General features: G+C 39.6%; 1 protein-coding gene across 2 annotated transcripts in view; it reads left to right on the forward strand.

Moving 5' to 3' along the window:
• The window catches only part of sh3pxd2aa (SH3 and PX domains 2Aa), a 100,165-nt gene that overhangs the window by 24,999 nt on the left and 50,374 nt on the right, over nucleotides 1-24,792 (forward strand). For both annotated transcript variants that reach the window (XM_040147486.1, XM_040147487.1), the window contains exons 3-5: nucleotides 4,601-4,676; nucleotides 6,793-6,869; nucleotides 11,316-11,407. In XM_040147486.1, coding sequence (XP_040003420.1) covers nucleotides 4,601-4,676; nucleotides 6,793-6,869; nucleotides 11,316-11,407 — 245 coding nt within the window. The remainder of the gene's footprint in view (nucleotides 1-4,600; nucleotides 4,677-6,792; nucleotides 6,870-11,315; nucleotides 11,408-24,792) is intronic.

The raw sequence follows: 24,792 nt of genomic DNA on the forward strand, positions 1-24,792 counted from the left end.
CTACCTTTTTCAAATTACCGTAACTGAAACTAAGCTAAAATGATCTCTGTGGATTATATTGCAATGTATACTGTAGTTTGGAAAGACAATTTTTATTTATGTGGATGTGGTGTTAATTAGTTTAAATTCTCTTGTACAAAGGTATGTTTTGGAAACAATAATAGTATCTGGCTTCATTTGCTAAGAATAGGTTCAAATTTAACCCAAGAGAGGTGCTGAAACAATTAGTTGATCAATTGCAGATCTTCAAGACCTGTTGCTTCTCTCTATCTCATATAATTGTAAATTTAATATTGTTGGTTTTTGAACTGTTGGTTGGACAAAAGCAATTTGAAGGTTACTCCTTGGGTTCTTTTCTGACTGTTTTCTGACTGTTATCAAACTGAACAATTAATTGGTGAATCTGAAAATTAATCAACAGATCGGCCGTTATTGAAAATAATTATTACTTGCAGACAAGAGGCCTTCAGAGGACCTACAAGTTCCTACAATCCAAGAGCTGACTTGGGACCTGATTAGGATCAGGACCAAATCACATTCAGTCTAATGGAGTAGAGCCTCGTCTTATTCCCTTGGGTCTTGGGTCTGTTTGTCAGTATGTCTCCTGCCCAAATGGATATGTGTTGTCTCTATCAGCTCTGATCATGTGGTGTGTCAAAATCATCATCATAGGACAAAGATGGAAAGTGTCAACTTTTAAGTGCAGTAAAAGATAAACATATTGGTGCTCTTTTTGATGTTGGCTGCACGGTAAGTGAAGCAGAACATCAGTTCAGGCAGAACACTGAAGTACTCACTTGTAAAGGCTGGCTGGCATCAGCTGTTATGCTTCACAATCATTGGCTCATCCACAGCTGTGTGGCAAGTAACATCCAATCATAGTCATGCAGGGTTACAGAGTGGACATTATAACCCAAAACTTACTGTTACTCTGCTGATTATGCTCATGCCAACACCTTATGCTTCCACAATCCCCTCAACCAGCCAGCCTCCTCCCTATGTGCTATATTTTTGGTATTGTTGATTTAACTAAGATTTATGTTCATATATGTTTATTAATGGCGGATTAGCTCTCTCAACAGAATCCCAGTTCCTGCTTGGATTGTTTGAGAACTTTTTCTGTCAAATATAACTGTGTAACCATTTGCTAAAAATTGTCACTTCCTTGACGTAGGTGGTTCTGAATGAACTGTTGGTGCATCATGATGCCGGCAGTGTGGGTGTTTTATCTCTTTTTAGATCTGTTTGGGTGAACTGCATTTTGTATCAGGTTTAATTATTTTTGGGTCTTTTCAGACCTGATTAGAATGTCCTTTGGTCTCTTTTGGATTGGGTCCCCCTGAGTAGGTTTTCCAAAGGTATATTTCAGATTGGGTTCAAATTTCTGAAGTATGTTCTAAAATACCCTTGTTTGTGACTAGATTAATGTACAAATAATCTCAGAACTACAAATTTACTGAGGGGATCTCAGAAATTGTGTGTCACATTTTGATAACAGTTATGCACACGAAGAGAGTGATTTGTCTTCCTTTTGTTAACTATTATTTGACCCCTTGCTATATTACGTTTCCCTACATTTCCTTTTTATGTTTTAAGCTAATTCTAAGATGGAACAATGTAGTCCAGCATTTGAATTAAGTGTTAAAAGCAAAGGCAAAACCAAATTCCTGATCTCCCTGATGGTGTAACGTGTATGAGCTTTGCAGAGAAATTGGACAGTAGAGTAAACATTACGTCATAGTAATCTGTCCTCACTCTGACAAGAGATAAAAGAACCTCATCTTCTTGCTTTTTTATTTTTTTTATTACCTGACTCCCAACATTTACACCAGTGGTCCAGTGCTGCGCAGCATCATCCAATCACATCCCTTCACAACTCTTCTTCACACTCTCTCTGTACTGGTTACCAAGGAGACAGTGAAGTGAAGTCTGGGAAGTGGAGCAATGGTTTGGCGTGACTGTTTTTTTTTTTTTTTTTTTAAATTTCTTTCTCTTTCAACATCCTGGTGGTGGAGTATTACCACATGGACTAATGACTGTGTGTTTACCATATTACAAGTGAGGGGAGTGAGAACCAAGTGCTGAGTTTTCACTATACAGTGTGCAGTGGGTATGCATGCATATAAAAGTGCAATTGTGTCACAGGTTCTGTCAACTGATTCCGTCCCACCTGTTCTCACCATTTTCTCCATCCTTGATCCCACGATTCCTGGCGGGATGCGAGCACACTTCCTCCTGCCAGCAATCTGTCAGCAGCGACAGGAAAGCGTGTATTTTAGGGCGAGCTTGAATCAACTGGAGACCATTTTAAATAATGAGCTGACCTTCATCCAAGTGGGCCTGTTCGGACCGGTAGTTTAAATTTTTTTTTTGTTTTTTTTTTGGGGGGGGGCGTCTATCCTTTCCAGATCTTGCATCTGCACATACATGAACATGCACACACATATAGTATATGCTTACCCAACCACAAGCTCTTTAGCTTTAACTTTTTCGTCACCTCATGTTTTACATTGTCATTCACTTTTGTTAAGAGAGTGGAAAAAAGTGTGCAGTCATAATTTAAATATGTGATGCAAATTCAACATCTGCTTCTCTGCTAAATATGAGGATGCTTGTCCATCATCTGTCCATCTCTGTGTGTCTCTCAGAGGGGTTGTAAATTTAGCAGGATTTTTTTGTGCCAGGCAGCATTAAGAGGGGGGCCAAAACAGCTGGGTCTGCTTCAAGTTTTGTGCTGTCGCAGCAGTAGAAGTTATGGCACTGATGCAGAAACCTGGAAGATTGAAAAAATCTTTCTAGGAGGTCTGGGACTGGGGGGTCTGGGAGACAGACAATGAATCTAGAAAAAGACCTGTATAGCATTGACTCTTGCTCTCCTGGTGTCCTCTAACAGTCCAGCCAAGTGGAACGAGGTAAAAAAGACAGGACTTCAATGAAAAGGTGGATGCGGATTGTCAGAGGGACAGAAAGAACTGGATCTGGGGACGAATGTGTCAGGAGGATTCATTGGGGATTTGAAAGTGTGTGTGTGTGTGTTTTTTCCCAGGGTCTCTTTCAGCCCTTTGCCATCAGATACAGACACAACTGATCACTCTTCTCTTCTGTCTTCTTTCCTCTAATTTCCTTTAGTACATCTGCTAGGCCTCTGAAACTCTCCTCTTCTTTGCTTTTACTTTCTCTCTAGTCTCTCTCTTGACTGATTTATTTGAAGGGTGAAACTGGGTAAACATAATAGGACTGACAAACTCATCTACACCCCCTGCCCTCTGCTCTCTCTTTCTGTCTGTGCTCCTTCTCTTTCATTTTCCCTACTTTATCTCTACCTTCTCTGTGTTTCTCTCTCTCCATCCTCCCTCATTCTTTTTCTCTCTGCCTGCACCCCTAACTCCAGTGTCAGCACTTCTCCTCTCACCATGTTCGTGTTGCTGTGCTTTATGAATAAATAGGAGCTCGTTTAACTCCTGTGAACCCCTCAGCTCACCGAGTCACCGCTGCTCTGCTGCTCTTGGGACCAAAGACGTGTTGACAGGATTTGATTTTAAAAATATGTGTGATGCACTCATGTGGGTTTGGGATTAAGTGCTTATGAGGGGTGTCACCCCCAAAATGCTGCACATCCACTTTAAAGGGAAAAGAGGATGCTTGATGTATTGTACTGAAAATAAAAATTAAAGAATTTCGTATTTATCCATGGGAGGTATTCTTGGGTCGCTAACCTGGTTCTGTCCAAAGCAATGTTGGGCAGTACCTCATTATTAACATGTTATAAGTAATTTGATTTTTCAGTTACAACAGTTAGGTGTTAGATAGGAGAGTTACCATCAGCACAGTAGGCCATGTTAGCTTGGTGTCGATGGAGAGCACTAAGCCCCTACTAAAAAAAAAAATAAATGCACCTCCGGCTAACTCCAAAGTTGTTTTATTTACATTTTTTGTGTTCTTAGCTGGCTAACTAGCCACTTTTAAGCTAACATTAAGGAATTACCTGAGCTTTGTTCAGAGTTGGAAGGTGAATGAACCATGAGGCTTCACTGTGGACGTGAGTTCTGGAATGCTGTGTGCTGTCATCGCAGCTAAGCTAGCTGTTGATGGTCATTAAATATCTCCAAACTGGAGGCTTCCTGTTTGATTAAACCACAATGTTTTGCTTTTTATTTCTGCATGTGTTACGGAAAAAATGCAAATTCTCTTTCTTGATTAGAATTAGATGAGAAAATCAATACTGCTCTTAAGTCTGTGCAAGCTAGACTAGCTGGTTTAGCTAATTATCTTAGCTTAGCATAAATACTGGAACTGGAATACACAAACCTAAACTTGCTTTAACTATTTCTTGACAAACAATAATTTATGTCTGCCCAGCACTCCTGCTACTTTTTTTGAAGTTTAGGAAGGTTGGCTAGCTTTCTTTACGCTAAACTGTTGCATCCTGGCTCTAGCTCTATACTTAGCATTTGAAAAATGGGATGATATTGACTCTGATATTGACTACTGACTTATCTCACTGTTGGAAAGAAGGCAAATAAGCGTATTTCCCAAAATGATGAAACTGAAACTTAAAGCTACAAAACTTAAACAGTTTTTACCCCTCTTCCTTCCACAGATGCAGATACTTGACAAGTTCCCAATTGAGGGAGGGCAGAAAGATCCAAAGAAGAGGATCATCCCATTTCTCCCAGGTAATAGCCTACTCCTGAGCTCCAGTTATCTGAACAGGCTCCCATATTAATAATGTATGGCTGGCACTCGCAGGGCGTCAATATGAGCTGGTTACTGATGCCTGCCTGTCGTGAATGTGTGTGACTGTGTGTATATATGTAGCTGTGTGTGTTAACGTGCTACTGCTGACAAGGTGTTATATGAGACTTTCAATTCTCCGCTGTTTGCATGGCTGTATGTCTTTTTGTTTCTGTTTGGAATATTTCTGAATTGAGCTTTTGGTTATGTATGTATTTGATCATTTTATTACACGGATATATTTGTGTTTGTGTGTGTGTGTGTGTGTGTGTGTGGTTGCGTGTGTGTTTGTGTGCGCACGCATGTGTGTGTTCTAGTATTGAGTGATGACACACTTGTGCTCGTCTCTCCTGCTGTAAGTCGACGCCTGACATTCAGGTTCAAGGCAACCTACAGTACAGTGTGGCAGTGATTGATGATTGTGTTTGTGGCAGTTCAGTGTCTGGGTCAGAAGGGCTGACAGTGATTCTGCTAATCACACAGATGTCTTGTGTATATATGTGTGTCTTTGTACACACCTGTATGTTTGTCAAGCCGGTTTCTGTAGATTCATTTGAGCTCAGGGAGTGTGTCTGTCGACAGCAGTTTATTTTGGTAAACACTATGTAAGCCCTGTGGCCAACACTTGGCCCCAGCATCTACTGTAAATGCTCTCTACCCTCAAACTCTCCTCCTCCTCTGAGTCTTTCTGTCTCTTGCTGACGCACACATACAAACAAAACCAATTTGGAATCCAACCAAAAATCCACCTACTTCTTTTCTACGAAGCTTGTGGAGTCAGATGCAAACACTATTGACTGTCTGTGTTTGTTTGAGGACACTTTTTTCAGGATAAACTCCTCTGCCTTTGCAGTATAACACATATGGAGTTCAGATAAAAGTGGGCGATTAACAAAAAGACTTGCCATACAGACATTAGAAATCAACTAAATTCAACTTAATTTAGCTAATTTAGTATAGGATATAGAAGCAAAAGAACACTGTAAAAATTTTGAATTAAAAGTGACTGAATGCATAACTTTGAAATTTAATCTCTACTAAATTGATGTTGAAATCTAAATACTGCTGGATTTACAGCTTATAACACCTGTAATGGGTTTGTATTGAAACTGTCAAATACAAAAGCTGGCATTGAAGACTAGTCCATTTCATTATCTTCTCTACTTTAGTCTTAGAGCCAGTACATGTATTGAGAGAACATTTAACATTTGAGAACGTTGGCCCCTTTTGCTAAATGTGAAAAATGTTTTTTACAAAAATATGTTTATATTCCCAAAAGCAAGTTGTGGAAACGGGTATTGTTTTTGTATTGATACAGAAAACCAGATACCAAATTGGCAATGATATCAAAGCATTTCAAACAATGCCTGGCGCTAGTCTGGTAAAAACTTCCCATGGGTTCTTTTTGACAGGTGTCTGCTGAAAACTACAACACTCAGTCACCATCAAGTCAAATGCTTCTGTATTGTCCCATCTTCATTCTACATGTTCATTTAAAAGAGATTATATAACTTTCAAAAAATATCACTTCTACTTTTTAGGGAGTGCTGAAAACACTAATATATTTTAAATGTTTTTCTATGTATTGTCAGTGTAGTGTGTACAGTTTATATAGGGGGTTGGGGTTGGGTTGGACTTTAATGTGTCCCCTGAGTGGGATGAGAAAAGGACTTAAAATGCATGACCCATGTGTGCATAAATCTTATTTGTTATTTAGAAAGCCATGTCACAGACAGAGGTCGTGGAATCCGGTGGGGGGGGCGGCAGCTGGGGCCTTGAGTGTGAGACCGAGATTGGTTGGGCCAGGAAGGACCACAACCATACATTACTGGCATCTCCTGGCAGGCTAGGGAATAACATGCAACAGTCTACAATGTGAAATCAGCTTAAATTTGTTGTATTTTTTGGGAAGGCTGTATGCATGTGTCAAATAATTACTCCCCTCTTCCCTGGCTTTTTTTTTGCTTTTCCTTAGTATCTATCATCACACCTTTTCTCTGTTTTTCTTCACCTTCTCCCTCTTCTTCATTTTATTTTTTTCCTTTTCCTTCCCTCCAGGCAAGATCCTGTTCCGGAGGAGTCATGTGCGAGATGTGGCCATGAAGCGGCTGCGTTTCATCGACGACTACTGCAGGGTAAAGAGGCCTTACTGTAAACATCTGTCAGTCCTCCGTCTGACTCGGTTGAATGTCCCCCAGCTTATTAGGGGTCAGAAGTCACACCCTATACCGTCCTTTCACATTCTTTAAACATGGTATATAATGGTAAACACAATTGTGTCTATGACAAAAGTTTATACAGTGCTTACGGTGAGGAGCTATTTATTAGTGCTATTCTGAGACATCTGAAGACCCGTAATCTGCTCTGACACTTCACTTCTTTGAGGCTGGGAAAGACTTGACTTTGTTGGGAAGTATTAATATCTTTCCCAACTACAGGTATGTTTATTTTAATGTGTACCACAGTCAGAGAAGTAGGGCAACCTAGTTGTGGATCAAATTTCTGTCACTGTACAACATGAAACAGACTTGGACCTTTTCCATTTCAAAGTCCCACACACTAATAAACTTATCCCCTCATTTGATACAGCTAGGAAAGAAAGTTTTCCTCCAAATTAGTTTCCCCCCTCCCAAAAGCTGGAAAAAAAAAAAAAAAAAAGCAAAACCTTGAAAGCAACGGCCTTATCACTTCCTGTTCCCTCTCTTATTGGTTTTTTATTTATCCCAGATTCAGATCCTTTCCTCTCTCCACTTTTTTCCTTCCTTCCTTCCTTTTGGCACAAAAGGATCTTTATCTCTATACACACAATTAGGTAGCAGTATCATTGGCCTGCATTAGGAAAGGTTAGCTACAGCATCCACTTGGTAATTGGGACCAAAAAAAGTTTAAAAGCTGAAAGTAATTATAAACATTTGAAATTAACCTGATCCTTAGCTTAGCACAAGCAAATCTTTATAAAAGGGGAACCAGCTTCCTCATTATCCCAATAAACTGAAGCGCTCTAATGTTTACAGTTGCTGTAGTGAGTGTGGAGTGCGCTGCACTCTTTACTTCCTACATCCTGTTTATGAGGGAAACAACAGAGAAGAAGAGTAATTACTCAGTGTTCTCAAAGAATCTGCTCTCTTGAGATTATGGGATACTGAGTCTGGTCAGCTGTGGGTGCACAGCCAGATATGGCCTTCTCCGATCACAACTATAAGGTTTTTTCAATACTATGGGATCCAATGAATTAAATATGAAGGTAGCTTGGACTGTGCTGATTTAAATGGAAGGCCTATGCCATACATATGTCGTCACACATGTTCAAGGTCCAGTACACCCCTGCTGTACATGAGATATTCTTATGGTGGGAATAGGCCAGATCATTAAATATAGATAGTTGGTCAATCACATGATCCTCTGTTTGACTGTAGTATGGCTTTTTGACAATGAGCGTACGGAGAGAGAACTGTGGAGCAAGGATGGTTGGAATGGTGAGCGATTTTTTTTTTTTTCTCTGACCAATAGTTTTAGTAACTTTTGGTAGAGATATAAAGAAATAATAATGCACCTGAAACACAGTTACAGCTCTGGAAAAAATTAAGAGACCACTGCAAAATGATCAGTTTCTCTGATTTTACTTTTTATAGGTATGTGTTTGAGTAAAATTAACATTTGTTTTAATCTATAAACTACTGACAACATTTCTCCCAAATTCCAAATAAAAATATTGTCCTTTAGAGCATTTATTTGCGGAAAATGACAAATGGTCAAAATAACAAAAAAGATGCAGTGTTTTCAGACCTCAAATAATGCAAAGAAAACAAGTTTCTATTCATTTTTAAACAACACAATACTAATGTTTTAACTAAGGAAGAGTTCAGAAATCAATATTTGGTGGAATAACCCTGATTTTCAATCACAGCTTTCATGTGTCTTGGCATGCTCTCCACCAGTCTTTCACATTGCTGTTGGGTGACTTTATGCCACTCCTGGCGCAGAAATTCAAGCAGCTAAGCTTTGTTTGATGGCTTGTGACCATCCATCTTCCTCTTGATCACATTCCAAAGGTTTTCAAAGGGGTTCAGGTCTGGAGATTGGGTTGGCCATGACAGGGTGGTCTGGTGGTCTTTCATCCGGTGTGGATGAAGGACCACCAGATCAAGACCCTGATTGATTGACCTAGCTGTGTGGCATGGAGCATTGTCCTGCTGGAAAAACCAATCTTCAGAGTTGGGCAACATTGTCAGAGCAGAAGGAAGCAAGTTTTCTTCCAGGATAATTTTGTATGTGGCTTGATTCATGCGTCCTTCACAAAGATGCATCTGCCGGATTCCAGCCTTGCTGAAGCACCCCCAGCACCAAATTTCGCAGTGGGTGCGAGACACTGTGGCTTGTAGGCCTCTCTAGGTCTCCGTCTAACCATTAGACAACTAGGTGTTGGGCAAAGCTGAAAAATGGACTCAGAGAAGATGACCTTACTCCAGTCCTCTATGGTCCAATCCTTATGGTCTTCTGCAAACCTCAGCCTGGCTCTTCTTTGCTTCTCATTGATGAAGGGCTCTATCTTTACACGACTTGTACCCCACCCCTAGGAGCCTGTTTCGAACCGTTCTCGCTGTGCACTTCACCCCAGCTGCCATTTGCCATTCTTTTTGTAGGTCACTTGATGTTATGCTATGGTTGCTGAGTGACATTCGAATGAGTTGATGGTCATCCCAGTCAGTGGAGAGTCGTTTCGTCGTTTCGTCGTTTCCTTGACCTTGTTCTTATGAACCGCCGTCTTAGAAATTTTTAGGATGGAACCAACCTGACGCTCACTTTATCCCTCTGCCAGTAAAGCCAGAATTGAACCCTTCTTTTCCTCACTCAAAACTTTTCTTTTTAACTTTTCTTTTGGCATGGTCATTAGTTATTTTTTGATTTCAATTACTTTTGAGGTACTACTAGCAATGTTTTTGCCATCCAGCTGGTCCTTTTGCAAGAGGATAGTGATGACCACAGCGGTGGTTTTTATACTTTTCCTCATTAAATAAGATTTGGTTCAGGTGATCACCTAATCAGTACCTCATTAAGTATAATGAGGTGTGCTTGTGTTGGAATTCAACAGACACTGGAATGGAATGGCTGTCATACATGTAGAGATGCTGAAAATTGAAAACTTTGCAGTGGTCTCTTAATTTTTTCCAGAGCTGTATTTTCCAAAAGAGCCAAAAGAAGAAAAAAACTAACAAATTTCAAGAAAACTGTTGTGAAACCGCTGTAAACGCATCGTATTTGCATTCTTCCAAGTATCAGCAGGTTTCGGCCCTTTATCTGTTTGCGTCTCTCTCACTCTCTGTGCTCATGTATACAGTAATTTAATAAAGCCCAATTCCCAATAAAACTGTTCTCATCTACATGTTTTTGTTTCTGGTGTCAGACAATGGAACAAGTGTAAAATAGTGACTGAAACACGGCCCATTAAGACTACATGTTAACCAGCAGTCACTTCCAAGCCATTTTTAAGCTGTTGCTCTGCACTGCTAAAATCCTGATTTTAGAACTGCGAGGTTGTCTGACAAAATCGCCATACACACAAGTTAAAGACAATCGCTGTGCTGTGATTTCGGCTATATTCACTTGTAAAATGATTACTCAGAGAGAAAGTTAGGTCATTCACGTCTGTGTCAGCTTCCATGCGGTCAATTAAATGAGACACATAGAGGAGTGTGCCTGCGGAGGGAAAGCCTGACCTCGCGCTTGCAGGGCAATACTGGCGACTCTCTCCTACAGAAAGTAGCTAAGGTTTGTCCAGAAAGTCGCTAGATTTGTTGCTAGGTACTTATTAGAAAAAAAGTAGCTAGAGCGGTCTGAAAAGTTGATAAATCTAGAGACAAAGGTGCTAAGTTGTAAACACTGCCCCTCTGATTACGTAATAGAAACTGTTTACGCCAGTTCATTCTAAAAGTTCCGATGGAAAAACTCCAACACTCTGCCAGCCAACCAATGGTTTAACTTCATCACTCAGTCAGTCAGTCGGTCAGTCAGCCAGTCAGCGACAGATGTTTGGGTTTATAGGGCTGGCCCCTGTGTTGTGGTCCAACCAAAAATCTTTAAAGCTTCACTAGCAGCTTCTTGGGGCAGTGGAACAAGCTTTGAACACATTACTGACATATTATCACCTTATACAGTTGCCTTTTTACACATCCAACAGACGCAGAGAAATATTAACATTCATTTGGAGTCATGTTTCTTACCACAATTGTTCAGACATTTTAATACTTTTTTGTAAACCAATAACTTCTGAGAAAATATCTGGCTTTTTAGCAGCTAATTATTAAAGTTTCCTCACTGGCTAGTTGCTCAAAACAATTAGATAAAACATGCTAAAACACTGACCATAGTTAAGAGCAACGGCAGAGTCTGATGATAATTCTAATATATATTTGTATATATGTCATTTTTGTTTATATGTCATCTAAATATATGTTTTAGTGTAGCTTTAAAATGCTTGAAAATTAAACATGTTCACCAGGGTGCCCCATTTCACTGAGAGAATAATTTCAATTATAGCCTGTTACCTGTACCCACCATTTTCTTTCTGTTTCTCTCTGTAGGCGCTGGTGAGACTACCCCCTCAGATTTCTCAGAGTGAGGAGGTGCTGCGCTTCTTTGAGACAAAAGCTGAGGACATCAGTCCCCCAGTGGAGTGAGTGTCACATTCTGTACACGGTGAACATACAAACATCAAACACATGTAAACATACTGTGTGTACAGATGCATCTTATTGGTGATTTATGTGTTGCTTTCCTTTAGTGCTACCATCTTTACTTTGGTGGCAGAGTCGAACTGAACCCATTTTTACTTAAATGTAGATGGTTGGTAATCACCCCGTCCAACAGATAATGGTAGCTTATGTGAATGTGGGTGTTGCTCCCTCCCAAAAAGCTAGTCTGAAATTGTTTTTGACATCACCTTTGGGAAAAAATAGCATTTATGTTACTCCTTTTATCTGACGTACAGAGGATGGACTTGAAAGTGCTGTGAGTGATTAAAGCCCGATGTATGTCTTGTAACTTATGAAAGACAAAATAACATAATCTTCCTCTTATAAACAAAAAGTTTCGGCTAATGCTAGCGAACATTAGGAGACCTCAGATAGGTATTGCTGTGCACATTAACTGACAATATCAGTTTGCTGATTTTTAGAAAACTATTCTCTACCTTTGCTACTGTTACACTATGTTTTAGCATGTCATAGATAAACATTTCAAGGATTCTATTATCAAAATAAAACAGCAAACACTCACAATTGATGTTGTCTGCTTATGGTCCCATTCCACTCACTCCCATTCAGGTCGCCTAATGGTGAAATCCTTGAAGCAACTGAACCTAGATAATAGTCAGAAATTAAAGGAAATTCAGTGTGCTACTATCCTGCACTTTACGACTTGTAGCCGCTATTCAACAAGTTACGTTGTCTTACTTTCAGCCCTAGCCGATACAACTTTTCAGAATTTTGCTAACTTGTGATTATAAATTTTTGAAATCATTGTAATCCATGATTTTTTTCTTCTTCCATTTTCCATCTGCCCTTGTATTAGGATTTCTTTAAGATGAATTAAAATCAAAATGACTTCATGGTGCACAGGCTAATGGATTTTGCACTGTTTTTTCCAAAGGTGAAGCTTATTGTTTGAGCAGCTCACACAGCACCATAAGCTCATTTTGATTATTTGCTGATGAAGAGTTTTCAATGAAATACTGGACTAAATTTTGTGGCAAAGGTTTTTTAGATAGGTATATATAACCATAGTTCCACTCCACGATGGTCATTATATCACATGTAGCTGGTTCTGCAGAATCTCCTAGACATGATTTGTGGCAAAAGCTATACAAATCCACTGATTATGTAAATTGTTCACATAAATTACCTCATTATTGCACAGGTTTGCAGGTGAGATGCCACCACAGTAATGATTGTGTGTTTCCTTTTGCTTACAACCTGACAGATACTTCTGAATTCACAAATAAATGCACACGCATACATATAGTTTTGTAAACTTTCTCACACTAATTACGTGCACAAGATGCAAACACGATGTTCACAATGAATTAAATCAATTTGTGGATTTATGATGTTAGCTACAATAGCCCAGCTGTTGTTGGTACACCAAGCACAAATGCCTGAACACCTGTGCATCATCTTCTAAATGTCAGCCTCTTTTGCATGTTATTGTTTCAGACCAAGTCCCAAAAATACTGCATGATTGTACCGTGGCTAAGCTCATTATCTCTCTCTGTTCTCAATTTCTGGTCTATTCCCAAATCAGCTCTTTCTCTCTGAGTTCGTTAAAACCTCCTACCAGGCCAGGAGGAGGGGGGCAGAGAGAGGAGTTGACGGATGTGAGAGTGGGAGGAGGAGAATGACTTGTTTCATAGCAGGAGATAGCCCCTTTGGGTAGTTTTTAATTAGAGAACACACTCTCCTCTCAAACCTCAAATGCCAGTATCGCACTATTCATTTGTAATGTGTTCCTGTATGCACCGAGATAGCTGCACCTGAGGCACTGCAACTGAGTAGTCTTGTTAGACCCAGGCTATGTCTTTTTTTGTATTTTAATTACTCCTCGCCTATCCACTCCTTTCCTCTCAATCTGTAGTTGAGAGTTTTGTCCTTGCCTTTCTCTCTTGGATGAGAGGAAAGAAGCGAAGCAGGCAGGAATTAGTGACCTCTGCCTGCCAGTGTTTTTCAGCACAGCGTATTAGAGTAACTCCCCCTCTCTTCTTCCCCCTCTAATTCTTTGTATCTCACTCAGCCTCATTAATTTAAGTATGTTTAATTGACGTGGCAGCTCAAGGTTACACACACCACCGCCAACGCAGTCATCCTTTGATCAAGTTAGGTTTCCTTAACTGTCCATACAGCGTTCCATCTTTTCCATGTACAGCTGTGAATTTGACTTATGCACTTTTCCATACATCTTTTTCAGTCTTTTTTTTCTTTCTATGAACATCTTTCTATCTCTCGTCCACTCTCTCTCTCCTTGTCCTGTATATGCCAGTTTATTCTGGTGCCTAAAGAAATGGCATTAATCTTCTTGTCAAGAGTTGTGGGGGGTGAAACCATACATGAGGAGCATTGATAAAGTGTCTACACACTGCCTTCACCAGTCCACATTTTGTTATTCCCCATCTGTGATACACACAGTGGTGCAGTCATTTAAAACACTTTAATTTTATCTACTGAATTGATATTTAAACAGGACTTTGAATGATATAGAAATTCACTATAGACAAAGCACATTCAAGGATACCATTAAAGAAGTTTGCTACATGGCCTCAAAATTAGACAGTGGTGAAAATACAGTGAACTACTGTACTTAAGTACAATCTGATGTACTTTTTGTGAAAGTAAAATTTTGAATGCATGACTTTTACTTGTAATGTCCACATTGTGGTATTTATACTTTCAGATTGAAAAAAGTCAAAATCGCTACAGTAGCGGTAAAGATATCCTGACCCTTAGGCTGTGTTCACAACGAAAAAAGGCCTGCTTTAAACAGAACAGTGGGTGCGTTTGTTGGGGCATGTTGTTTCATATGCTGGTAAGGCAATGAAATACAATCTGGAAAGTCCAGATGAAGGAACAGATTAATGTGTTTAAAAGCTTTTTTGATGCCAAAACACAGCACAGTGGTTTGTAATACTCACAGACAGGATTTTACAACTCTGGAAAGTTATCATGGTGGCAACTGTTTTATCTTTCGTTGGGACAATCTTGAGGTAAACAGCAGAAGTACAGTGCTCGTGTTACTAAGTGATCCACCGGTAATGCACACTTGTATGTATGTGATTGGGCAACACGGCACCTTGCCCATGCTGCACACAGATCTGATTCTACCACCACTGCAATTAGAAATTCTGCAACACAGTTGAGTCATATTAGGCCGATTACAAGATAGTATCATTTGACAGCTGCAGAATATACCATTGGCAGTTAGTAGATTGATACGCAAGTTTTCAAAGCTGATGAGACAACCAGAATAGCTCCAAAGGGGCGAAATCCTTGCCCAAGCTGCAGGTACATCAGTTGGAAAAAAAAGTTGATGATCGTACTGTGACATGGCTAAGACATGTCAGACTATGAAATACTACACAGGATAAAATAACAGATTCTTTTGCCCATTCCTCATTTTTGTTCCAGACTTGCCAAGTCTGTTGTATTGGGCCATTTTTGGGATGATATTGTATAGTCTGATGCGGCTTTAATTGGCAAACAAACAAAGACAAGTGAGCTCAGCAAGAAACATCCAATGACAATATTCAGCTTTTTGTCCCTGAGAGAAGGCTTTTCTAACAGTCATTAAAAGACAAATTGAAAACACTACTGCTGTTTGCACCCAGTGTGTGGTGTAGTTGTGGAGATCTCGGCTTGAGGAAGTGCAGTACTCTAGTCAGCTTCAGATCAAATGGAACCAGAACCTCTCCTGGCTTCTCTGTAGCCCTGAAGGCTTTCACTCTGTCTTAATAAAAGTAGAAAATACTCAAGGGAGTGAACTACCCACTCTCTTTAAAAAAAGAAAAATACTGCTCAGTTAATGGTTAGCAAGACATCATGATCCAGAGGACTTGACTTGTGTCACGTCTAAATTGGATGGGTTCTTTTTGTTCCCTTCCCATAATGCATCTGCTAAATGAAAATGAATCATGGGGGAGTGTGTTCAGGAATAAGATTGGCCATTGATTTAAAGTCGTGTGGGTTTTTTAATGCTTGTGTGCAAGTACACGTGTGTGTCCTAAGTGCTGTGGAGGGAGAAAATGATTTGAAACCCTGAGAAGGATGAACTGTTGAAGAATAACATTGATCTATCATGGTTTGTATGTGTGGTGGAGTGTGTGTGTGCATGTGTGTCCTATCAGTTCATCCATTCAAAAGGGTATCACATTGACTCTTTACCCAACATGTCCTCTGTTTGGTCTTTATGTTTTATATGTGTGGTGTTATGCAGAACATTGTGAATTATAGGGATGCTCTGATCAAATGTTTTTAACCTCCAAAATTGATGTGAGTAATTTCATATTATCTGCTAATCGTGAGCCCTGATTATCTGCATCCAGAATCAAACTCATTTGCTGAATCTGAATCCTTTTCTAATTGCTCATTGATTCCACTTGGGTTCAGCTTTCAATATCTGTAACCTAATTTATTTTAAGTTATTTTTAATTTTAAATATAAGTTCGGATCTGTACTTTGAGAAGGCAGAAAACACTGCAGGCTGGATTCGTTGCCTTATTAACATTGAAAACCTGTAGCTACAACCTGAAAATGAGATCAGCAGGAAAAGATATGAAATGGTCATTAAATATGTATCTGACGCATTGAAATAACTAGTGTAGCCAACTTACTTTTTTATGCCTTATTTTTCATGAACTACTTGATTGAAATACTGGACGTCCTGATTCAGAACTATTAAGTGCCTATGTTTAGATTATTGATATGATATGAAAGTTTAATTGGTTGATTCCAACTCCTGATTCCGATGTTATACAGTTACACGTTTTACTACAGAAGAATCACCACTCTGTCGGCCTTGTTAAACTACAAAAACACACAGTTCACTCATGATCACAGAGGAATGTTACAGAGTGTTGCTACTTTTACCTCGCAAATGATCTTTGGCTGAGTACGGACACCAGTTTGAAGTGAGCACATTAAGCAGACAACAGCGCAGGTTCATTTTCGCCTTTTGGCAAGTTTCTTTTGTAATTAATTTTATTCAGATACAGCAGATAAAGTCTACCACTGGCAACATTTGTCATTTCAACCAGTGAAAGCATTGGTCAGTACCAACTTAAGATAAGAAGACGTTTCCTGAATTGCTTATAGTAGATGTTTCATATGTATAAGTTGCTATAGCAATTACTGAATTGTAAAATTGCCCTGCTAAAATATGCCAATAAAACCATTAAAAAAATGTTGAACCTCTAAGTAAATTGGCAAGCCATGAGATGATGATGATACGGTGAACTGAAAATTAATTTTGCAAGTTTAAGAATTTAAGCATGAATCTGTTCATAGGAGTGTTTTTTGCATTAGGCATAATTTATTTTGGTGAGAAACACTGAAAGTAAACACAACTGTTTTGATAAAACAATGCCAATTCATTGTCCACTCAGTAGCTTTTGCATGTAGCACAAAGTCTTCATCGGTAAATGGAGCAGGGTTAAGCACACTTTGACCCAACAGGGACAAGAAGTCTAGAAAGTGCTATGAGCGAAATATTAACCGATACTGAGCTTGCATGTCAACTGCTCCATCTCCATGCAAAACTCCATCCTCTGATGAACAGTGGGTGACATGGCTGAAAGCACCAGAAAATGCTATAAGGTGGAATTTGAGCTGGGACTGTTTTTCAAAATCACAAAAATGAACTTAATATTTAATTCTTCTGAACAACTTTGAACAACTTTATTGTTCTTTCAAAAAATAACAACGTAAACAGACAGTAAAATTACCATTGATGTTTGTCACAAATATGAAAAACATTGAAGAGTAAAAAATGTGACAGATGGTATTTGAAGTCAAGGGTAACTGAAGTAAAACGAAACATTAGAAGAATGATTCCCCATAAAGTTAGTATCTTAACATAGTACTCCTGTTAAAAAGTAGTAGCTACTAACACTACCGGAAACACTTTACAGACATCCCAAGTGCCTCATGCTCTGCTTTCCTTTTCACTCTGCAGGCATTCTAGCTACTTGTGAAACTTCTTAAAATCTATGACCGGCTGCCAAAATGTGCTGATAATCTCTGCATATTCTCAACAGTCAAAGTACGAATTTATCTTGGTTCCCGCTTTTCCTCTTACCCTTTATAATAGGACATCAATTTGATGAGTTGAAATAATTTGCTAGCAAGCCCTAATTAGGAAGCAGTTGAATAGCATCAAATTCTCATCCACTTTGAACCGCAGTTCCTGAGAGCAGAACAAGAACGTGTGGAAAGCTGCTGATAAGTGTAAACAATCCAGCTGTGGTTAAATATTCTCATTTTGCTGATTGTCTACATTGAGAAATGCAAAGACCTTTGGTGACTTGATTGTGTTTCCCACAATGTGAACAAGTAACAGAGTAGAAAAATCTTTTATTTCTCTTCTTCTATTCTTCTATTTTTCCTTTTCTTAACCTACTAATCAACCACTGAAAAAGTGGTTGAAGTCTGTGTGAAATAAATTTTGTCCTCTGCATGTGGACGTCAATCTGCAGCCCAAAATTCGAGACCGTGCAGCCAGAAAAGTAACCTGGCTGCTTGTTTCGTGCATTGTAGGTCCCACTCTCGTTAAGCTGTGTTTTTTCTTTTTTTTTCTTTTTCACATTGCTCAGTCAAATGTAAGAAACAAAAGAACTGTTCTTCTTGCTCTCAGGGTGTCGCTATCATGTTTTCTAGTGCACATACTGTATATGGAATGTGTCTATGTATGTATACTCCCGACTGTAGTATGTATAGAAGCACGTACAGTATGATCAACGCTTTAGGCAGTGTGTGATTAAGCCCTGGAGTAGTTCTCCAACTATCTCTCTGAGTTAGGAGTTTCTTAATTGCTGCTGGTAACTAAGCATCCTCATCTGAAAGTCTCTGGTGTTGTGCCCCAATGTTTTGTGCAGGGACCTATTCTGTTTTCTGTTGTCTTTACAGTATAGGCTTCAGTACAGTATAAGCCTCGAAATGTAACAAAAGTTTAATGCTGACAAAACAGAAGGTTCAGCTTGCCTTGACCCTAAGGTAATGGATAGTCTAGGCTCTCTATCCTCTTGTAAATCTTCTCCACAAAAGTTGTAATATGGATCAGAAACTGACTCTTGACCGTGTTAAGTTTGTGATTCATACCTGTGTTTTCTAGTTCAGAAATATTAGAAAAAGTCTCTTTGTGTCTCAAGAGATGGAGATGATTATTCACATTTTTATTTCATCCCGTCTTGACTATTCTAATACTCTTCACCTGTCTCAGTAAAAAAAATCCCTGGATTCCTTAGAAGTGGACCAAATTGCTGGTGCAAAGCTTTTGACTTGAAAAGCTCTCAGGTGGCATGTCAAATTCAGGATTCAGTTCAAGGTTCCTGTGATTAGTTATGGAGCTCCATGTGATCAGGTACCTGCCTACATTAGAGACAGCCTTACATCACCAGCAGGTTTCTAAGGTCCTCTGATCAGGGTTTATTGGTTGTTTCTCAATCCAAGCTTAAAACTAAAAGAAACTCTTTTAAGCTTGTGGCTCCTAAACTTTGGCACTCACTCTCTTTAAACATAAGATACTGTCAAGACTAACCTGTTTAGACTTGGCTTTGTGCCATTATTTCTTTTTCTTTATTTCTATTTTTCTCTATTTATATGGTGTTATTACTCTTCTTAAGTCTGTATTTTATATACAGTATGTTGCCTTGTTTTTCATTGTGAAATGCTCAGTGACATTCTGCTCTTGAAAGGTGCTGCATAAATAAGGCTACGTCCTTGTCCCCATCCTGTCCTCTCCATTGTACATAAGTTATGAAGCATTCCTCCCACTCTACTCCTCCCTCCTAGCCTCCCACCTCCATCTTTCTCCTCCCAGTCATCTGTCCATTCCACTCCGTCTGCTGTGAGTAGGAGACAGCCGACAGACTTGCTCAACCTTAATGGATAAGCCGCTCCGTTCCCCTCACAATTAGGATCAATAGCACTCATTGGAGACCGCACAGCGCAACACAAGCAGTGTACAGCACCGGCATCGATGGGGTTAAACACTTTAAGTGTGTCAAAGTGGTGAGGAGTGGTCAGCTGAGCGTGTGGTCTTTGGGAGGCCTTATGTGTGTATATGTGTACATGTATGTGCTCTCATGTGCAAGCATTTATCGACCGGTCTAAAACAGAGCAGTTGTGCACTTCATGCACTTATATTTCAAGATGTTTGTGTTCGTACCCAGAGAGATGCAGCAGCAGGAGAATAGTTGTGTGTGTTTTTTTTCAGGACTAAATTGGTCTTGCTTGCTGTGTGCAGCATGTTTTTGGTTGTCAGGTTATTTCAGTGCAACTCCCGTCTGTCTCAGCTCTATGTTTTTTTTCTCGCCATCATCTTACATGGATGCACTCATTCATCCACCCAACCGATGCGGTGTCTGACTCACTTGTGCTCTCCTCCTCACACACTTACTCACAGAGTGTTGTCAAGGTGGGGTTGGGCTTTCTACGGTAATAGGGAAGACAAGGCTGTATATGAAAGTGATGAATAGGGCAGGCCAGGACAACTGTAGCGACCAGGGTGATGAAATGTGTCCACTTTATCACTTCTTGGAAAAGGAGGAAGGAAAGAGGAATGCGGGCGAGGTCCCTAGGGAGACAAGGAGGTCACAAAACAGGGGAGTGCAAGGCCAACAGTGCACTGACCATCCCTCGATACCTCTGACAAGCTATGGAGGACTTAACAATGATCAATATATGAGGCAACGGATGCAGTATATTGGCATTTAGGTTAAAGGTGTACAATTTGACCTCAGCATCATTTTTATGATCAGATTGAACTATGACATCTTATTTGTTATACTCCCTCCATAAAGTCCTATTACAGGAATCATGCCTTGACAGTAGCCAGTGTACTTCTACTCTACCATGTAAGATTGGATTTTCTGACTATGATCTGATTAGAAAACGGAGCCATGAGCCTCGCAGTGCAGCACAGGAATCAATCCCATCAATCAAAGCTCAGAAAAACACACAGACGCTGAGCAAATCCCACTTTCAGCTACAGTTTCCTCTCCTCTCTGCCTGTGTTTGAGTGATGTTGACCCCTGTCTGTGGAGCAAAGTACTGCACCTCAGTGGTAACTGGGACTCTGAGCTGATGTCATTCTTGTGCAATCAGCTGCTCCTTTTTGAAGCCGAGCAGCGTTAATGTTTCATGTCTTTTGAATTGACCTTAAGCTGGATCTCTGATCTTTTTGTTTTCTTTTTGATGCGTTCAAATGTCCTGCAGAATAAAAAACTACAAAAACTTTCCTGTAGTGCTGAATCCTGATATCCAAGGACAGGCTTTATCACTGCAGCTTTAGGAGATTTTTATGTGTCAAAACACATACTGTGGGTACACATTTATACACATGCACATGTAGACATTTTAGGCACTTTCAAACACACGAAAACGGCCCAGTGTGACTGCTCTACAGAGCAGCTTTCTTGGGGTGTCATAGCCTCCGGGCCAATGGTTCCCAATCTCTGGGTTGGGGCCACCAGAAGGGGTCGTGAGATCAATCCAAAGTGGCTAATCTAAAGTTTATTCAGATAAAATTGTCTATCAAGGAAAAATCACTATTTTTGTGTTACTGCCCTTCCACTGCACGTCAGCAAAGAGTCTATATCTTATTAAATACACAAGAATCTATGTCCTCACAGTGGAGCTCTTATTGGCTTTTTGCATTTACTACAACTTTGCCCACTTGATTTTTCTAACTCAACTGCTGATGGCTCATATTAGCTTTGGCTGAACTTTGGAACACATTTTTATTCAGAACGAGAACTGTGGATCTTGTCCCCAATTACTTACATTGGAGTCATGTTAGGAAGGGATCTCTTTCACAGCCAATATGGACAGAAGGAACAATTACAGCAACCAATAACTCTTTTAATGTACGTATATAGGTATGGGCATATGAGTATTGCTTAAAGACATACTTGAAAAATGTGAATCTATATCCTAAAGGGTAAAAAGCAGAAAGAGTTTGGAACCAATGATTTTGATAATGCACTGCATGTGCATCAAACTCACTGGAGAAATATAAGGAATCCCAGATTTCTACCCAACTCCCTTATCTCTTACTCCACTCTCCCAATAACTCTCCACATGGTGGCATACTTCACAACACAGACACATACTAATGGAGTTCTCTGCACCCTTAACTGCTGTATCCAGTTCAGCCACTGGTCCAATCTCTTGCTCCCTCACAAACCTCCCCAGGGCTTCCCTTTCTCTATAACTGTATCCACTGTCTGGTCACATACTGAAGCATTTCTCTGACTCTTTTTCTGTCTTTCTTTCTGTATTTATGTCTATTTTGGCCTCTTTCTCTTCCTGTGTGAGATGTATTTCCACTGAATGGAATTTCTCACCCCTCCAAAGCTTCCTAGACACCCCCTCCCACCCTTTCGCCTCATCCCTTTTCCCTTTCTCTGAGACAATACTTTTTTTCTTGTCTTACTTAGCATTTTTTCCTGCATCTTGCATTTTTATTGAGTCAATTTGCATGGGACGTGGGCCGTGATTTGTTTTATCTGTCTGGGTCTGTGGTAGGCAATCATATAACTATCAGCCTAAATGACATAATCTGTCCTCTGCACACCATAACGTTGACAAATTTCTCTATTAATATGCGCATACTGCATTTCAGCCATGATGAAAATATTGGCCACTGCCCCTATAGGCTACTGTAGTGTTAAACACGGGTGATGTTATCATCATTCATCATGCCCCCTCACAACCCTCTCCATGAATAACAATAGGGATTGACCTTGGCTTGTGCCTGGAGGAGAGAGATGCTGCAAGATTATCAGATTATTACTGGGATAAATCATGAACTCGTGTGATTGGTCAGTTTTTGGGCTCTCAACAGGGCTAATAACTTAAGAAGCAAAGTTACCCCTGGTGATGGGGTGAAGACAGATTTTGTGTTTTCTGGATAATTACAAATAAGTGTGTGATAATGTGTTTGTGTAACCATCTATGTTTAAGATGATTTCGTAATCAAATGTGCAAAAGTAATACATAAAAATATATTAATGTTTTATATTATTAATCAAGCTTTACACTTTCATGTTGTGCCATTTGATAGTCAATTGAATATATTTGGGTTTTGGAATGTTGGCCAGACCAAAAAAGCTATATTAAGAAATCACCTTGGGCTCTGAGTAAATGTGACGGTCATTGTTATTATCTTTTGATATTTCGTGGACTAAACAATACATTACAATAATATTCGAGAAAATAACTATAAGACTAATCGATAAAGAAAAGTGACATTATTATCACATTTTCTATGTTGTTTGTCTCTCTCCAACATGTTTATTATTCTGAGAATTATTCTGAGCAATACAATTATGCCAATAAACAAAGGAATTTGGATTAGATAAGGTTGTAGAGATATGCATGTAGCAAAGAGAGAAATGGACTGTAGTTGCGTTCCTCCCAAGTGTAGAAATAAAAACTTAATACAAGTTTATAATAAAACTTAAATAAGTGTGTCTGCTCTTGTGTTTGTGTTGAGTTTAATGGATTCCTCAAGTACCATCTGGAGTGTTAATGCCCACACTGGGCTTTAGCCTTGACATGGTCGTGAGGCCTAACAGACAGGGGATATAATCAGGGTAATTTGGGGCTCCTGAGGGGCTTAGAGTATGTAGGCCTGTGGCTGGCAAGGTTAGGGCTCAGGTCCGGATTTGGTGACGCTTTGGGATGAACTGGGGTGTGGGGTGCAGGGACGAAGCAAGGGAGAGAGAGGGACTAAGGTGATAATCTCAGTGTTTATTTAGTGGTCTTGCAGGTGAGCCTAGCAGGGAGCCATTAAAAGTCATTAGCTTGAAGCCATTATGCTAATACATGACTGAACACATTGATTAGCACTTTATCTGCCAGCCCACTCATATACTTCAAATTAGTAAATCCATTGCTTTCATGGACAAGTTCTTAAATTAATTTTACAATTCTAGGCCTCTGAAAGATTGTATAAAGATTACATAAGGAATGTAATCCACAAACAAGTCTAATAGTAATAATACTACTAGACTGGCTAGCACATATAATAGGGTCCAAGCACCTAAAACTACTTGGAACTGATGACTCACTGACCTGGAGCTCCTATTAAGGACAAGTGTAATTATTTTTTTTCATCATAATTTCATGCTCCTAAATAAATTAGGATTTGTTTAGGTTTTCCTTTTTTCAAGGTTTCTCTGTATGTAGATAGAAACTAAACTATAGCATCTACTATTGAATCAGGGCTAGTGATTTTCTTTAAGAAACTTAATACAGCTAACAACCTCATTCCGTTCACTCTTAAAAGCCTACATAATCCTAGTTCAGCGGAACTGCTATGTGCTGAAGATATCACTTGAAGAATACATGAAAACAAAATGCATGGTTTATTCACTGTCATGTGTGTAATTGTGTGAGTTTGAGGGATTGGCTGAATCAAACAGATTCCTCATTCAATCTGTTTTAGTTTGACAATCAACATAATGAACTCAGAGCTGTGGAACTGATAAGAAGTGCATGAAGGCATTCATGCTTCATGGAGCTGTGGTCAGTGAATACACTGTGACGAAATGTCAGTATGTGATGAAAAGTGTTTCGAAGTGTGTGTGTGTGTGTGTGTGTGTGTTCTAATGTTTGCCACTTGCCCATCTGCTGATGTTTTTTTTCAGGATATACACACCTTTCTTTACCATGTCTGACAGATTTATACACATTTTAATTGAACATGTTTGTGCATGAATAGTCATCATCTGTCCATGCAATAATTTTTCAGCAGTTTGTATTACTTAATTTCTGAAACACAGGAAAACAGTTTCTGTATGTCACGGGTCTATAAATGTTAGTTTAATCACTCCGGATACCAGGGCTCATATTAGTTTAACAGATCTTGAACTCATTTGGATGATATTGAGGTGAGCATGAAAATATCTTACTTCACTGGCAGCAGATCACTTCAAGACTGTGAAATTCTGTATGTTCTTCAGACTGGAAGTTTATTTAAAAACCGTAAAATCTGGGTAACTCTTCTGCTAAAACATACTGTCACTATGACCAGAGTGGCATTTCTTTACTGGGAGCAAAACCTGGCCTTGAAATTCCACCTAGCCACATAAAAAACCCTTTTCTCCGCCACTGCACTATGTATTCTTCACATCACCTTTCACCCCTCGCTTCCTCCTCTCCACACCTCTAGGAGACATAGGAAAAGAGCTGGCAGCCGGAGCTGGTTGCTCAGCCCTCGAGGGAGGAGTTTGATTTCAGCCTTAGTGACTCGGGTCACTGGATGGAGTCTGTACCCTGTGTTCCTGTGCTCCCT

This window comes from Xiphias gladius, chromosome 15 (genome assembly GCF_016859285.1).
Source record: "Xiphias gladius isolate SHS-SW01 ecotype Sanya breed wild chromosome 15, ASM1685928v1, whole genome shotgun sequence".
Taxonomy (NCBI): Eukaryota; Metazoa; Chordata; class Actinopteri; order Istiophoriformes; family Xiphiidae; genus Xiphias; species Xiphias gladius.